The following is an 18,788-nucleotide window of genomic DNA, read 5'->3' as shown; positions in this document are numbered from 1 at the left end:
GCATTATCGACGAGATTATTTCGTGTCTCGTTCGGAAGTTGCGCGTAGCGGATCGTATTTTTGGACGGGGGTGAAGCGTCGGTAAAAGGACAGCGTTCTAGGTGACGGAGAAGAAGGGATGGATAATGGAATAATATCCACCTGATGGCCGTTTACCCTTTAACGATGATTCCTCGGGTTTCGAGCAAACTGCGAGAGAGCAGTTACGTGTCAAATTGAATTTCACGGGAAATTTTCCGCGTCCCGCCATTTTCTGCCTCTCCACCGTAGGAACACCGCTGGGATCATTATCGTACTAATCATTAATTTCAAAGCCGAGCTTCCTACGTTGATGTTCAATGGCCGCTGCGATCTACCATCGCGCCGGTGTTACCATGGAAATTGCTAAATTTCCGAATTTCGATCCCGTTGCTGGCAATTTTTACAACCGTCTCGATCTAGTTAGTTTTTCGCCACTTCTTTTCTTTTTTTTTTTTTTTGAGCAAAGTAGAAACTTTTAGCGAGAAGCGATCGATATCTAGTTTGCATTAACTGGAAACGTTCATAAACCTCCTACGAACTCGTTATAACTTGAAGATTGCGTATCTTTTTTACGTTTTTGGCTGGATGATGTTACTAATAATTTTCTCTTTTTACAGAGTCGTAATTTTTGCTCTGTCATCTCGAGCGCCAAAATACCAACAAGAGAGAAATTATATTTTCACTTTTCATGAAATTTTATTTCGCCTTTGATATATCCGTGTTTATATCGAGGTTTATTTATCGTGATAACGAAACGTTAGTCGCTATAAAAATAAACGTTTTAAATTATAGAAAATTCTTTCACCGTACTCGTTTTCAATTACTTTATTTACACGCTCCTCGAATTATCTTATTTATTCGGCTACATTTTACGTCCGTTCATCCATAAAAAAGAAACAAATTTATTTAAAGAATAAATTTCGTCGAAAGAGCAGACCACATTTTACCACTTTCGATTATTAATTCTCTTTTATTACTTCGGAGTGTAACGATTTAATCGAGGATATCGGTGCTTTAATCGGCCGCTATCTTTATTACGTATCTGTGACAGGGACTCGTTGTCAAGAGTGGCTTTCGCGGTATTCCGTAAAAATGCGCAATCTTTTCCATATTTTAGCAACATCTGGGCCACGCTGCGACGTTCTCCCTCTGCGACGCTATACAAGGTGTTTCCGAATTACACGTCAATCAAGCAAACAGTGGCAGAGTATTCTATAAAAAAATAACGCAATAACCACGACACATGTATAAAACGAGAGAGCCGGTACGTTTAATCTTCAATTACATCATATTTATTCCAATATGCATATATACATATTTAACAGTTTGAACGATAGTAAGCTGGATCGAGTTAATCAATTTGAACGTGTCAACCTTACTTCGTACACCGCGGATGTTTATGCAAATTCGTATTTTCATAAGCTACGACTAAAGAAACGAAAGAAAGCAAAACGTGGAACGCGTACGTTTATCAGACAACGAATAAGTTGCTCGGATTATTTTCTACCGCTGTACCTTTCGCTACCACCTTTCAATCACCCTATATACAAGCTATTCCGAGCGATTTTACGGAAAGCTTACGCGTCCCTATCTCTTCTGTATCTGCGAGTTTATCGGCTCTTTTAATAATTGCCCGTATACGGTATTTCGTGTGACACCTTTTACGACGAACGCAATTGCAGAGATCGTTTGGAACGTCGTATTAAAACGCGACGATTCCGCGCAGATAAACGTTGTTTAGATGCACGCGATCCTTTCATCGAACCGATGAAATTGCTCGTTTTAATCACACCGCGAATATACCGGGCCAGCCTTCTCTCCCTCACGAATGCTCGATGAAAGTGAGAGATTTGACGCGATTTTGTCGTGTGATTTTCACTACACGGCCGCTGCAATTACGGGAACAGTGATTATGCGGGATAATTGGAAATCATTTTTGCTTACTTTGCATAGGAGAATGAAGATTGGCATGAAAAATGATTGGCGCGGTGAACGCTATAATTTGATTTATTGCGAGCCGTAGGGCGATTCCAGAGGTCAGATCTGCAGTTCCACGGAACCGACGTTTTATTATGTTTCAGCGTGATTTCATTTTCCGATGAATAAAAAATAGTTCGGCGAAACATCGACGATCGAATGGACAAACACAAGAAAGACACCGGGCATCTCTGTTTTGACGAAAGATCGTATTTTATAAATACGACGCTGATCTATTCGCATAAGGAGCTCGAATTTCCTAATCAAGTATTTCATCTTCGACTGCTATGATTAAGTAGAGACAGGTGTATTTAACAATAATCAGAATCGAATTACTTAATAATTATTAGTTTCGTACATAGTGTTTATACAAATTCATACTTTCATAAACGCGTCTAGAGGAATGGAAATTAAATGGAAATTCACCTCACCTTTTGAATATTATAGCACTTTACTTTGGATATTTTATATGTCTTTGTACATTCGTACGCGTATCGTAAACCAAATTAAACTTGCGGATACTTCCATGGGAAGAGCTTGGAAAATCAATTTTACAAAGTTTTAACCCTCTACCTTTATCATTACGATAGTCGTTGATCTAAACGCCTACCTTACATCTACCTTATACAAAATTATGAAAAAACCCAAAATACCACAACCATAAGAATTACATACCTGGGAATTCTTTTCATTCTCAATTTTCAGAAAAAAAGACTTTCTCGGTCGAAAAATCCGAAGAATCTGCCTGCTATGTAACACTATGATCGCAGCATCTCAGATTTTTTTTATAATCCTTTGTAGAGCAGAACGAAAGAAATGAAGTGTAAACTGTAAACCATGTTCAGGTGGATAACTACCCTAACAACAGGGGTAGAGAGGTAAGGCTTTGTCGAAATGGTTTTCCCAGAAAGCTCTTTCGATAAACGTGTCACAAGTCTAATTCGGTTTAGTGGCACTTTTATCGTGCTTGTTCGGCTCTTTCCCTCTGGTATCCGCGGTTTATTTCGTTCGATATCCCATATCTTGCACGCTAGTCTACAAACCATGAACATTACAAGAAAATCTTCAGCATCTTCTCCTCGTTATCACATCTAACGCGTACGAATCGATCGATAAATTATATCTCGTCACATCCTTCGCTCGCTTGACACGTGATAAGAACCGAACGGCGTTTTCAATCTATAAATTGCCATGCTCGTAGGATAAAGAGAAAGAGATAATTGCGAGCGACGCGCAAAGAAAAGTATCTCTAATTTATAACTGAGAAAAATATCGGAAGAAAACGACTAGCGACTTTTCCACTTGGAATCTTGTAATGTATTTATCACATTCTTCATTCTCGTTACTATGTACATACCGCGTATCATGTTTCGATGTATTAAATCTACGGGTATGCATATCGCATTAAATACGCTCTCTGTTATTCATGCGCTATTACTACGATAGATAAATGCTTAATGATGTCGATAGTCACGCTTCAAAGCGAACCAAGTACGGCAAACGATACAATGTTCCAGTGCGTGTATTCGAATTTCGCTAATGAAGCTAAATTGCCCGAATAATAAAAATAAGACGAAAAAAAAAGAAGGAAAGAAAAGAAGAGAAATGAAGAAAAAAGCACACGTAAAAGTGACGTATTAAGTGTACACGTAGGACGTAAATCTAACTCGATCTTGATATATTCGAATTTCGCTTCATAGTTATTTTCGCTTCGTGTTTTTATCCAATTATTGTTACTTACTTGTCATTTATTTATCACGCTATTACCGTTCGTAGTAATCTCTGCTTTCGAGCATATCTGTTGCCTTATATATATATATTACGTTAATAAAACAGGATATTTCTTTGTGTAACGATAGTTTACGAAACCATTTTACACATAGCGGATTATTAATGTCGTAGATTGTCAATATGGAAATCAATCGTCCGAAAGACATTAAGTACTAAAACGTATGAAAGCGTCTTTGCCACGTTCGAGTGATTCAGCTGCGCGGCAAACCGAGTCAACATTCACTCCACGTGAATTATTATTCGATTCAACTCAATCGAGCTAGTTTGTATCTGACAAGCCGATGAACGATGATAATTTGATTAATTTCGTATACGTGCATACACGATTTATCGACTTGTCTCCGATCTCGGTCTCTTCCTCCGTCAAGTTTTATTTCTGCACTATCGTGGATTATTAAAAGATTCGTTAATGTTTCTCCTTCGCTTTCTAATCGTCTTTCGAATATGTTATTTTTGAGACTTACTCGTAACTCGACTTACAGGTACAAATTATCCGCATATTTAGTTATATATTATTTTATATTTTATTTTATTCTTTACTTTGCCTACTGTACTTTGCTTCTGTTTAATCTACCGACACATTCTCAACTCCTATAGCTATTGTACGAAGTTTCTACCAAAGTGCATGATAATTTATTGAAAAAAGTCGATGCTATTGACAGCGAAGGTGAAAAACCGACAGAACCTGTGCATCCGCTTAATATGCACACCCGATCGATCGAAAGGAACGATCGTTGTACATTGCAATAGAATTTCTTAAAAATATACCAAGACCTTATAATCAGCGTGTACTTGTGCAAGAAAGCGATATTTCTACAAGTTGCTTCCGATCCAACCGACGCGTACAATAATTAACCAGGATGAACGGCGTTTCGATAAGCGGGAATCTCGTGTGCGAGTTTCAGCGGCGATTTACGCGGCTAGTTTCGCATAAGTGGACGATAAAGCTTCATTTTGATTTCACCTTCGTGCGCTCGACGGTATGTTTGCGCGGGTCCAGTAATGGAAGTGGCGCGATGCTATCGGTCTAACGGTAATTTTATTAATACCCTTCCACTGAATTGCAATGCACCTGCTGCCACGGCCGACTACAAAGATCGCGTTACAATTTGCACCGGCCGGCAAATCGTTCCGTGTAACTCGTAAGCCTCGCTTTTTACGATTTTATAATCGTTACCCAAAGCGAGCCAGCCATTGCTTTTGCGCCCGGCGTTCACGCGCGCGCGCTATCGTAAGTAATTCGCGCGGAGCCACGTAACTCGACGTCGCCACTTTATCCTGGAATTTCAACGCTTGTTTTGCTTGGTCGGAACGATCCCTGGACCATACGCTTTCAAGCCGTTTACACCGTGCAATTGCGTTGGCGTTTAACATTTTTCGAGATCGACGCTTTTCGCGAATCGTGCGTTCGTCCGGAGGCTTACTCCTCGGTGAGAAAACGTCGTGCCACGGATAAAAGGTCTCGGTATAATTTATTACGAAGTGAAATCTTGTCGAATAATGTAGAAACCATCTTAACCGATACGCAATAAATTATTGCAAATTGCCATAGAAATTTGTTAACCGTACGTTGTTTATTTCATTGACAGTTTAGATAGGTTTATGCAGATATATCGTTACAAAGTAATCGGAGTATCGTGTTTTTGCATTTGGCGCTTCAAACAAAGTACGATGAAACGTTGTCGCTTTCGGACGATCGTTGAACTACGAAAGACCAACGGAGACAACGTTCGCAAACTTTTGTTAATGTTTTATAAATGTAAAATGACTAAGACTGGAGTTAAAAGAAAGACATCTTGATGTCAATTTTTCAACCTATTTACGTTTGTATCTTACTTAGAAATTATGATTTTAAAAATACATCTATAGGGAAAAAATATCGTTTTAACAAAATTGCCAAACCGATAAGAGCTATACTCGTGTAATAAACTAAAGCTCTCGGAACAAAGAACATTCGTTGAACGATAGCGTGATTTGAAATTGAGCGAAACTATAACTATATTGCGATATAAAGAATTGATTAGCTTTACGAAACTATTTTGCGACGTTTTTCATCTTATTCCCTATATTTGCATAAAGTGATCGATCATAATTCGTTCTATTTTTGAAATGTCCCTGGTCTATGATACGAAATCGCATTGCAGTAGATTTATTAACGCTTTACGATAACATTTTGCCCTCTTGCTTGATTATAATTATGTCGTTATAAATTAACATTTCTTTTCTACTCTACTAATGTCAGTGGTTCGTAATTGAAACAAAATTATACAGCAATTATTAGCTAAACGTTGCGAGTAATTTCTAAAGTGTCACACCGTCAGCTAAAATACAAAATTATGTTAAGCATCGAATCTCGAGGAAACGTCAATTATTCGAATATCGATTATCCAGACGCTAATTATGCGGAAATCTGATTACCTATCGGTGGTTTTCATTTCTCCTTCTTATTTTTGTTTTCCACAGTAGCTGGAGCGTTCCCAAGGAGGATCGGCCATCCTTACCAAAACAGGACGCCACCGAAGAGAAAGAAGCCGAGGACAAGCTTCACCAGGTTGCAGATCGCCGAACTGGAGAAACGTTTTCACAAACAGAAGTATCTGGCGTCGGCCGAACGGGCAGCCTTGGCTAAAACTTTGAAAATGACGGATGCGCAAGTGAAAACCTGGTTTCAGAACAGGCGGACAAAGTGGAGGTGAGTTCTCGACGTTCGTAACGCAGGTACTTGTACCTCTGGCGTACTCAACCGAATACCAAACGAACTTCAAAACATCGCCCGAAACGAAAGAGCCAGATCAATGGCAAATTCGAGATGCAAGCTATTAAAGACAGAAAAAAAAGGAAAAGCTGGAATTAGCTATCGTATCCAGACTGCTAAACGTTTCTTCTTTTTTCCTTTCTTTTCGGCGATATTTTGTGAGGACGAAAATCAGATCCATTTTTCATGGAATTCTGAAAATTCCCCTTTCGAACGTTCGGCAGACAATCTCGCCGCTTGTCAGAGACTTCCATCTTCTTAGGAAGATAGAAAATAACGCGAACCTAATCCATTGCTCGCGATACAGATGCACAGAAAGTAATCGACACGGTAACTCAAGAGCGTCGAGAAAATTGTAAGAAAGATATCGCCAAGATCGATGAGTACGTCGCGCGTCAACAGGTCGATCGAAAACTGTTACGCCTTAGAAAAATTGTTCCTCGTTCTGGGTCCTTGGACGACCTGAATCCTCCTTCCCCCCTCGAAAGAAAAAGAAGTCCGAATATTTTGCAGTCTACCGTAGCGGTTCCAAAAACTGTCCCGACAAACATCCCGCTATAAATAGCAGGATACCGATGAAACTACCTGACTTCCGGTTTCTAACACGTCGAATAGGCAAAGCCGAATGTTGGTGTCGCGATTTATCAAATCTCGGCGTTCGAGACGAACCGAAAGTGAAAACGCGAGGTGGAAACCTCGGAATGTTAATAGCGGGTTAGCAGCGTTCTGCGGCCGCGTATCGGCGAGGACGCATCGAAAGTCGAGTGTATTGGAGTCTCTTCAAGATAACGGAGGACGAAAACACGTCATTTAGATAAAACGAGGCCCGTTCGTGGCGCGGGTCGCCCGATATCAGGGGCGTCTACGCGGCGAGACGAACCCAGAGGCATTTCTCCGGGGGTGCGACTCCTTCTCCTCTTCTTCCTTCCTTAATAGTCGCTTCTCTTCGAGTAGGATTTCTAAAAGCATCCCGCTGCCGTGTCCTTGGCTCGTTCCGGGAAGTATTAGGATAGAAAGATGACTATACTTTGAGAGTAGTTTAGAGGGTTTAGACGAACAACGGTGTCTCTGTCTGCGCAGGTTTTGAAGGAACCAGCAAGGATCGAGGATCGGTGCCTTTTAGTTCTACTCGATGTGTCATCGAACGAGGCTGCTGATAAAGGAGGGCACTTATTCCAAGGTGTGCACTAGGTCGTTTAAAGTTTCTAGTTAGCTCGGACATTGTCCATTCTTAAAATGGGACATTCTTAAAATGGGACATTTTTTAAATGGGACATTCTTAAAATGGCTTTTTCTAACGTTTTTATTGTATTTGGGTATGGTTTCGTATACGCGCAGTGAGCTTCGGTATTTCGCGCATTTATTTACGATCGCCGGTGTCATATAGTCGAATCGGTAATTTTTCAATCCGATGACGATTGTTCTATATGCGATAGATGGAACGGCCAGTTTCTGACGCCAGATCTATCGAGGCTCGTTTCACGAGGAAAGGGATAAGAAATTATCGCGTATACCTTGGTTATAGGTCAGACATTAAATAGACGTAAAATACAGTATATTATTAGATTTATATATATATTCATGGATACATTTATAGAATAATCCATAGAAGGAACGCGTACTAACGATATTTACACCCGCGAATAATTTATTAAACCGCGAACTTCAAGACCCCCGGTACCATCGTCCCACTTACTTTCATCAAGCTCGATAAAATTCTTTATCTTTAAAAATATCGAGTGTAACAACCGAATGATCTAAATTTCCTACGAGAGTTTTATTCGCCGTTTTACGGCCAACAATCGACGGAGTTTTGTGTGCCGTTACCTCTCGCATTGTTCCAGGAGCCATAGAGCAATAAAGGGGCAAATAGGTAAAAACGAGGAATGTAAAACGCGGTCGATAAAAAGCGGAAGAGAACGCCTTCGGAAGGTTCATAACGATCTAATAAGAGATCGATAACAGGACTCGCTGCAAAAACGGTTCGATGCCGTTGTGCATCGGGATCTCAGTTTCTTGTCCTTACCAGCGATATTGCATTTGTCGTAAAGTGCGCAGAAATGAAAATTACGCTTCTTACTTGGAAACCAGGCGATGGTAATTTTCTTTCTCGCTAGAACGCGAGTATCGTCGATCGCGAAACGGTGAATTGTAACGTGTCTTCCTATTTCTATTCTACGACAAGAAGGACAGAGAACGGGAGAAATAGGAAAAACGAAAAATTCGAAACAAATATCGCAATCGATAGACGAATTTGAATTCAGGGGATTCGTAGTCATTTTTCTCTCGACCAAAGACGATTCGATAAAATTCAAATCGAATTCAACGAAACTGGAAATTCAATATCTTACAGGGTGTTGATAAAAAATAAAAAAAGAATGTAAGATTTGATTGCTCGTTTTTTGAGAAAAATCCGCGAAAAAAAGTAATTTAAAAGAAGAAGTGTATTTTTATACGATTATTATTTCATTTCCTATCCTTTACGTTCCATCCTGTAACTGGTGCTTGCCAATCTATTAGTTAAGTCTTTTACGTTTATTAAACATTTCTTATCCTCCTCATGAAACACGTTTTCCGACCGTAGAAATGAAATTTAATGAATTTGTTTCTTTTTCCTTGCGAATACGATAGGCTTCTCTTAATAATTTCTTCCGTTTCGTCGTGCGATCTCCATCCTGGTTCAACGATTCGTTCAACAAGTTGCGTTAAAAGGTACGAGTTGAAATTTTACAAGTCTTTTTATTACGTAGTCGACGTGGTCGTTCGAGGAACGAGCATGAAATTCAATTTATACGGCGACGATGTATGTTATCTGTCTCAATGTGTTCAGAAATGGTAACGCAGTGACAGATACATTCGTCTAGATGTCTCGCCAAATTAAATTTACATCTGAACGACAAGTGAATCATAATTAATCTTGAACATGGAATTATATGGCGGAACAGCCGTTGAATAAATTGGGACATCTCGAGCAGCGACGTGGTTCGGATGTCCGTCTGAATAAAAACTATAGCAAACGTCGTTCGACATTCAGGTTTGTTCCTAAGTTTAATTAATATCGATAAATAAATAACAAAGATAATTTAATTAATTAGCAAGATATACGTGTTGTGCCTCCAACAGAGAATTAACGATATTGCAGTGAAATTTCGTATCGAATAAAGAAACGCCATTAACACCGATTCTATTAATGCTCTTCGTTATAAGGAATCGTTGTAGTATCTTGAAACTGCACAATTCCTCGGACTAAACTACTTTTAACTCGACCGTCCGCAGACTATTCGCGATCGACAATTCTTGTACGTGACCGATTTTTCAATCGAATTTACGAGTCTGAGAGATAGGTAGCCTTTAAGCGAGCAAACTTACTAATGCACACAGAAAATAGCAACGACTCGAGTTGGACGTTTCTGCGGATGGATTTGGTCCACGCAAACTCTCTTTTCCTTGAGAGGATACTTTGCGAAGTTTGCTAACATTCGACCTGCGCCTGTCCTTTGATTTAAAAAACAACTTGTATCTGTAACACTCGATTCAACGGTCCCCGTGTCTAAAGAGGCGAAAATATGTTTAATTGCACGATGTTCCAATTACGAAACGACGTAGCGAAAAAAAGAAAGAACAGAAAAAAGGAGACATAAAAGAGAAAAAATTCACGTTCCTTCCTCCACCCTTGGATCAGCACATCCGCGACGTGGTCCAGCGAGCAGCTGCGTTTAAAGTAACGAGATGACTGTAGGCAGAGATGAGATAACTTCGTCTCAATAATTCAGATACCTAACAGCTTAGCCCTGTCCCGTACATAATGCAGTCTATCCTCCCCATCGTGCTGCCTCGTCCGCCCCTGCTTTGACTGCCAACTCTCTTCCCCACCTCCTGGTGGATCGCACCCCCTCGTCGTCTCACATTGAACCAGTCCGGTCGCAGACTCTTCCTCGGGCTTCTTGCAACGGCTTTTAAAGTGTCAAACCCTCGAATCCGCGATTTGAATCGTTTCGATCCGCCGCACTCGACCCCACCGCGATTCACCTTGTTAAACATTCATCGTTCCCTGTGTTGGATCACGCCTGTAACCGGTCGAACACGAACACGAACACCGGCGCCATTGCGAAAACGACTCGTTTCCTTTTCCGGATGGAAATCCTCGCGGAACGAAAGAACACCCGTGTTGCTATTCTGCTCTCTTCCATGAATCGTTTTTCGTCGATTCGATCGAGAACACCTCTGTCGCGAGAACTGTCTTTAATCAGTTAGCTGTTTTCGACGAGTATACTCGTGGTGGAGAAACGACGATATTTTGCGTCACGACGAGCCCTGTCGGTAGTAAAATTAAAAATAAAACAGTCGTTTCGTTACGACTTAATTTTGTATCATAATAGCCACGCGTAGTCTGTGTTCGACGAGTATACTCGTCATCGCTTGCTTTTTGCGACGCGTTTTACGTACACGCCTTTCAAAGTTCTCAAACGAGTCGTAGCAGCCAACTGGTTAATATCGCCTCGAGTCTTTCGATTTCTCCCATGTATATAAAATTATTTCCACGGTTTCTATGGTGTAGGACGTCGTAAAAGTGACTGAGACAGAGTGGCGAAGTTTAACGATGAACACGGAATTATTTACGACCGTGTCAGAAAGCAACGACAAAGTTCGTTCAAAAATCAACGTTCTTAAAAACCGTTTAAGAGAAACAACGCACTACGGAATTGATATATTTGCAATTCGTAACGCGTTTCTAAGTACGTACGTCTTTACTCGATATCGAAGGGAACGTGAAAAACATTTCAAATTGTTTAAACCAAAGATGTTACGTTAAATGGGATGCTATTTGCATTTGTACAATTTCATACGAAATAATTGAATAACGAACGCTACAGGATTTCCTGTGGCAACTGACGATACAATCAGCAACAGACGATGTTATACAAAAAAATAAAGCAGAGAATTTACATTGAGACTCGTTACATCGAGACATGGATAAATTATCCATGTGGATCTGTGTATTTATGCTCCATCCACTGCATACACGGATGTTCCAAATTTATTCCTCCTCCGATTCGGTGTTCAACGTGTGATTCTGTACAGAAAGCTTGTTCTTCCAAGAGTCACACGTCGGGGAAATTGATCACACGATTGGCAATTGCTCGTTCCCGATGAAACTGAAAAGGGAAAAGACACATACGGATAAAGTTAATCGTATCGCGGTATATTCGCGACGAACGATAAAATCAAGTTTAGAATACTTGTTCGCCAAGCGTTGGCCAAAAGTTATACTTGACGATAGGGGGATAACGATAAGAGTAATGTGTCCCAGGTTGCGAGAGAATACAGTTATGCCGGCCGCAGTGAATGGGGCGAGGCTGCGTCGGGGCTGCAAAATGTAATCGGCACGGCACCCTCAATTATTAATTGCTAACCGCGTTAATTACTTGCACGGGTGTAGGCGCTGCTGTCACTGGAACAACGGCGTAGCCACGGATAGATTTTCCAATGGGAATAAGCCAAACGTAATCGAATTCGTCGACCGTTAACTGAAATTCGTTGGTCGAAATTTTGCCTTAATCCTAAGACAAAAAAGGATAATCGATAAAACGGGAAACGACGATTTTCTGAAAAATCGTTCGCTTTAGTTGCAATGTTTTTCAAGCTCAAATTGAATGAGTTCGTGACGACAAATTTGTATTACATACAATTCGACGTCTTCTCTTGATTTTCGTATCTCGTGAATTTCCACGAAACCAGCGTATGGAGAAAATTGATATAAAGGAGAAATTGATATGTGATAAAAGAAAATTACTGGAAATGCAAGTGGACTTGAGCCATTCCGGGAATGAAAGCAAAAAGATCAAACTTAACGAGATACTTTTCGATCTTTGATAGATCGAATCGATATAATTAACGAGAAGACTCGTTAGTTAACTGCCACTGGTCTTTAGAAGTGTGCACGGATTACGCAAAGAAACTAGTTTTGAGAAATTACAACTACCGTACAAAGTATCGCGATCGTCTCGCGAACATTATATATCTATTCTTTCGTAATTAATTACTGAATTAACATCCAGAAGGATAATAGACTACGTCCGATGGTAAAATTTGTTTTTTACAATATTCGATCGAACGAGAAAATGATCGTTTAACGATTTCGTTAAATTCTCCAGCACGTGTTACGCAACATTTAGCAGAAATTTTCCTAAAAATTTATACGTTTGCTCGCTCAAGATCATAATTACACCAGACTTCGTTTCCAACATTTGACAACCACATCTTTATATTATCTTTTAACGTTCGTACTCTGACAAACTTTAAAAAAAATTCAACGTACCCGGTTCCATTCTTAACGGTATCGGTAACGACTTTAAAACGTATCTCTGACGTTCAATAGCGAAATAATATTTCAACGACTTCATACTTAAGCCCCCCGATAAATACCACGGAATGAGGCCGTCTAAAACGTAACTACGAGATTTACTTTCTCCCCACTCGGGTCAAAACTGTACCGAGTCTTGTCCCGCTGCTCCTGTTTCCTTCGTTTTCCACGATATCGTATCTGACGCATTTAATAACTTTCAGAAGAGTGAAATTGCAAATCGTTTGGAAAGCTGGCAGAACGCAGAAAGATAACGCGAGTGCAAGACTTTCCTACAATTATCGAGCTGGTATTAACGAGACGAAAATAAACGAACTCGATCGGATGTTGATTGCGGCTGAGAAGTGCTGTTATCTGGAATCTCTGCTCGACATCGTCGGCTGTGCTAGTCGTTAATCGTGCAACAACCGATCGAGTTGTGTCCCGATTCAACCGACTCGTTCCGTGATACACGGGCTACCGAGGAGTTCTATACGCCCTCCGTTCTCTATCCACGGAAAGATGAACGAGGAAAGAGAAGAAGCTGAGATCGTTCCACGCTGAGATAAACAAAGGTACAACGAAACCGTTTAATTACCGACGACCGGAGATTAACTCTAATGGAACGACGGTGTTTCGTGGCTCGTATGGAAGCGGCATCGCGGCACTCTGATTGGCCGCGTTATCCAGTCTGGCGCCTTTCAGACTCAGGGACATTCTCGGTCAGATCTCGTTGCCGAACCAAGATCTTTCAACTTTTAGTCTCTTTAACGCTAGGAGAATTTATCGCCCATAGGCTGCTTAAATTCGTAAAAGGTATACTTCGGACTTGGAGAACCGACGATGAGTAAATGGCCGATTATGGCAATTCGATCGCGATTCTTCTGATCCTCGTTGTTTGTTAAACGAGTCTGTTACGCGGTAAGGTTTGAGCAAAGTTTGGTCGATAATTACGCAAGAATTTTCCAAAGAAGAAAATAAAAGATTTCCATAAAAGCTTCCACCTAAGTGACGTTGCCAACAAGTCGACCATTTTCTGCTACCCTAATAGACTTAGTGCTAGAAAACAGACACTCACGAACCACCCCTGAGCGCTGCACCACCGACGAATCGAATTAACTTTATTACGTTTGTCTTCTGTTTTCCGCTCCAACGACCGCCTGTCTCTTTCCACTGTCCCGGCTACCCTCGCAGACGTTTCTCGTTTCGTGTTTTCTACAACACTCCAGCAACCCCCGCCACCCTATCGTTTAACTGGCTGGATCTCGCAAGCATAATTCCGTACCTATGTAACGACAGTAACTTTGATTTTAAAGCTTTGCCTAATCTTCCGTTTTTCAAAGATCGCGACATTGACGGTCTTTTCAAACTTTTCAAACCGTGGAGCTTCGGAATTTCGAAATTCGAGAACTCGAGAGCTCGCAGATTTAATATTCGAAAATTTAGCAGTTGGAAAATGTTTACCTATACGATACCACCGCAATCTTCGCAACTTGGAAGTTTAAGAAGTTGCAAGTTAAAAGCTTCGACAAAATTCGACGATTACTGCATACTAATTCTATCGTTAATTCCATAATTTGTTTAATACATGTTTTAGCAACATCTCGTCTAGAAATACCGCGTTGTACTGAAAAATAATTTATACCGGAATTGCAAGCACACAATAAAATACTTCCAGCAGTAGGAATAACGTGAAACAAGCGAAAATCGTAGCAGCCCTCGATATCCGTCAGTTCGTATCAAATATCCGAGGATATCCCATACTAAACCGCTACCTAAGAACCGAGTGCAATACTTGTACGAACTTTACAAACGTTCACAATTTTCTTCCGTTCTCCACGAGGGACGCTCGATCATTTTCAATCTTTCCATCTGTTTTAGGAGGCAAACGGCGGAAGAAAGAGAGGCCGAGAGGCAGGCGGCGAATCGGTTGATGCTGTCCCTTCAAGCCGAGGCGCTTGGAAAAGTGGCTTATCCCGCAACAGTGCCGAACCATCCAGCGGGAACCACCGTTCCCAGTTTAGACAGACAACAAGCACCCACTGCTCTGACCCATCCTGTGGGTCAGTGGGCCTCGCCGTACGGTCCACCACAACCTCTAGCCGAACCGATTTGTTGAACCAGGATAATCGACGCGCATTCAAAGACTCTTGTCGAGTGAAACTTGTTACGTATCAGTCGTGTCACATTTCTACGATAGAATAGTTGTACGTTTTCTAGGACCGGTGCGACTCTTGTCGTTGCAGTCTCGTTGCCGTGGTGCAGTGCTTCGAACGAAGTAGATTCAAACAACGTGCTTCCCCGCGTTATTTCCTCGATATTTCCAAAGAACAACCACTGACCATGGCTGGATACGCAAAGCGAAACTCGTTCTTGTAAAGGGCGAATCGGACGCTGTTGGGATATCAGGAGACGTTACGCGGTGAATTATCGGTCTTCGAAACAGGAGACGATTTTCCAAAAAGACAACGCTGAAGCACGGGAAAGCGGTTTCAAGATTTCGGAATGGAATCGAATTACCATGGCCAGCATTGGCGATCGGAATCCGATCGAAAACCTGTGGGGAGTTCCAGGAAGAAAATTTCACGATCTACAGGAGTCAGCGAACATGGAAAGAGGAATAAAATCAGCGCAGGCGAATACTCGAGACGAAACTTTCGATAAATTAGCGGATGGTGTACCTAGAGGATTAATTAGTAGCAATCAAAAGTAAAGAAAAATCCATTGAATGGAAACGTAAAGAAATTAGCATTGAGTTTATATTTTTTCACGGGCGAAAACACAATCTTTGTATATTCAGTTTCGCTTTACATCGTAACATGTAAACTATGTCAACGATTTCCTTCCAATACGATGAAACATCTAAAAATAGGCTCGAGTTTATAATTATTCACGGCACCGTGTGTCTCTCTTCGTTTCCTCCGTTTCCCCCCATACGAAGACGGAGTACGCGAGTCATGCGTTAATCGTGCAAGCGAATACGATGTGAGAATAGAAAGAGAACGCTACGTACAGACCTTTTCTGTTCTTGTCTAATCAGACATGCATAGTACGTACACGATTAGCTAAACATCGACGCCGCTCGTTGATCGGTGTTACGCTTACATATTTACTGTACGAATGTGCATGCTTTATTAGTCATTAGACAAGGAACGAGCAGCCTCTATGCAGCGTTCACGCACCTTATCTTCGCATCTCTGTTATGTTTTGCCAATTATGTTTGACGATATACAAGGAGCAACAGAATAACAAGACAGACATCGCAGCGAGATGGCAACGACAAAAGTCGCGCATCTGCAACCGGGCCTTACTGCGAAAATAGCAGTCGTTCATACTTGAAAACGTTGACAGAAAGAGGTCTGGAATAGCTTACTCAATTCGTATTTTTATCTTCGTCTCCTCCCAGTTTTCTTTAGACGTGTTTGAAACTTGTAGTGAGATTTGCTGTTAAATATGATTTAGCGCGTTTTCGATGGAAATGATCGAGCGAGTAGCTTTTACTTAATTTCGAAAGAAGATTTGTTGTTAAATGATAGTATTTGATGTGAGGGAAAGATGGAAACTTGAAATGTAATTATAGTTGATAACGTGGAAATATATATCGCGAATGTTGTTGGATATTACTTGCCCTTTTTCGTTCGATCTCTGCATCCGCAAGTTCAAATGCTCTTTTATACACGACGTTTCTTCAGTCGGCGGATTATGAAAACCAGACTGAGATTACTAGAGTCCTCTGAAACTTCGTAGTAGATAGTTCGACGAATAACGATATATTTTTCATTTATATTCATATCAAAACGTACGATATTTTGTGAAATGTCACAGTGACGTTCAACATGCTCCAATTTGAGAATGTATAGAAAGAATCGACAAACGCAACGAGCAATTTCAAATCGGATCTCTGAAATCTCAGGAATATGTCCCACTTTATTTATATCGACCTGTATCAAATATGAACGATAAAATGGCAAGGCGAATCGTCACTGTAATTCCATCAATCTCGAGTTTAACACGCGATAATCTCTTCTCTATTACGAATCTATTAGTCGTATAAATACACGCGCACTCACACGTGTAACGGGAATTTAAAAAATTTTCCAAAACGACAACTAATCGCGGCGCGCTAATTTGACGTGGCATTATTGACAGAGAAAAGAAGTCACAGAGATCGAACGAAAAAGAGCATCAGAGGCCAGCAGTCGTCTTAATTGCGCTATTTCTAGGTAGTATCAACGTCTTACCGTCACGACGGCCAATTTTATCGACGTACTTAATTAACGAACCGAGGGGACTGATAGGGAGCTAAAAAAGAAACTTAAATAATTACGGATTGCTCTCGTTTTTTCGCCATCGCCACCCCTGTGAGCTCGCTCCGCAGAAATTTACCCTCGTCAAACAGACACGATACGCAGGGACACCGAAAGAAAGTAGAAACATAGAAAGGAAAAGAGGAAAGGCGAACAGTGAGATCCGGACAGCTTCCGAAGTTTGCGAAATTCTTCGATAGGCGATGGAATTAACCCTTTCGACGACGGCTGATGGCGATCTTCCGGAGCACGTCAACTCTTTTTAATCCTTTTTAGGACCAGATTTTTTATCTTGTTTTTATCTTTTGTAACATAAAAACGGTATAGTCATCGGATATCAACAATTAAATCATCGTCATCTGCTAACCATCGATTCCAATTTTGCGCTGTGCGTACGCGTTTTTAAAAATTTCAAAATTCGGAAATTGCAACTATCATAGAAGGAGGCCGTTTAACGAATATCAGCTTAGTCTTTTACCTTCGTTTAACATTTTTTCGTAGAGTATACATCTCGTCCGCGTCGTTCCGCTTGCGAAGAGATTTCGTACACCGTACGATGTCCTGTTTCTCAATGTTAAACAACTTTTGTAACAGCGTTCGATTAAAATTAAAGGCAAAAAAGAAATTGAAAGGTAGGATATTAAAGAAAGAACAAAAAGATCTCGTCATTAAAAGAGTTAAAACTATATTATCCAAGAATTTCCTCTTACCGATACTTTAACGCAGCAATAATTGAAGGCGTCGCAAAACACGATTTATGTATACAATGCATTATCATTGACCGGAAGCCTCCTCCTCGGTGCATCTTTCGAATGACGCAGCTTAATTGAAAGATTCGCACGACATATCTGTGTATATATTAGCGCGATAGTTTGTAATTAAAAACATTACGATGTATGTACGATATTAATCCGTTTCTGCGATCGACTTGGCGACAGCGTTTTGTTTCGAACATTAGACGTGCACACATGTACTTACACATCATACAAATACAGAAAGAAGATATTAGATATTAGATGTACGAGAGAATTTTATGCTTTTACAAAGAGAACGTTCCTTTTGATTTTTCGTTGACGACGATCTTAATATCGTTCTTTGCGCGTTTCGATCCAATGAATTTTTTTATTTCTGTATCACAAACTTTGCTCGGCCTTTGTTTTGACAAATTTTCGTTATTTCTTGTACCCTTCTCGTTAAGTACGAAAGAAATTAGTTCAGTGGCTTCAATAGCGTTTATGTCGAACAAAAAGAGAATATATTATCGAACGTACGATTTATTTCATATAAATAAGGGAAAAGGGAGAAATAGCAACCGTGGAAAGAACTTTATTAAGAAAATCAATTTTTAATACTTTAATTCGGCAGTAAGGGGACAAAGCTGAATGAGTTTAAGCGTATCGTTTATAACATTGAGTTTAGAATTTATACTCCGATTAAGTGTTAGGAAAATGAGCTACGCGCTATAGATACGAACGTCCCTCGCATTTTTATTCCTCCTTATCTTTCAACCGAAGTCACATCCTCGGCCTTGCTTCCATCCCGAGCCACACGGAAAATTGTGAACGAGATTGGAATTACCGAGGAACGGGTCGTA

The 18,788-nt window shown here is 40.5% G+C and overlaps 1 protein-coding gene across 3 annotated transcripts in view; it reads left to right on the top strand.

The window, feature by feature from the left end:
* LOC132910751 (homeobox protein MSX-2-like) overlaps nt 1-15,929 on the top strand; it is a 45,282-nt gene extending 29,353 nt beyond the window's left edge. Inside the window, exons 2-3 of one of the 3 annotated variants that reach the window (XM_060966713.1) lie at nt 6,253-6,481; nt 14,769-15,929. In XM_060966713.1, the coding sequence (XP_060822696.1) occupies nt 6,253-6,481; nt 14,769-15,006 (467 nt within the window). In that variant the 3' untranslated portion in view covers nt 15,007-15,929. Of the gene's footprint in view, nt 1-4,988; nt 5,355-6,252; nt 6,482-13,157; nt 13,463-14,768 lie in introns of those variants that run through there. The other 2 variants (XR_009658842.1, XR_009658843.1) reach the window with 2 other exon arrangements.
* The last annotated feature ends 2,859 nt before the right edge of the window (nt 15,930-18,788 follow it).

This window comes from Bombus pascuorum, chromosome 9 (assembly GCF_905332965.1).
Source record: "Bombus pascuorum chromosome 9, iyBomPasc1.1, whole genome shotgun sequence".
NCBI lineage: Eukaryota > Metazoa > Arthropoda > Insecta > Hymenoptera > Apidae > Bombus > Bombus pascuorum.
Note: the sequence above shows the minus strand (reverse complement) of the source record. Positions and strands in the feature narration are given on the sequence as shown.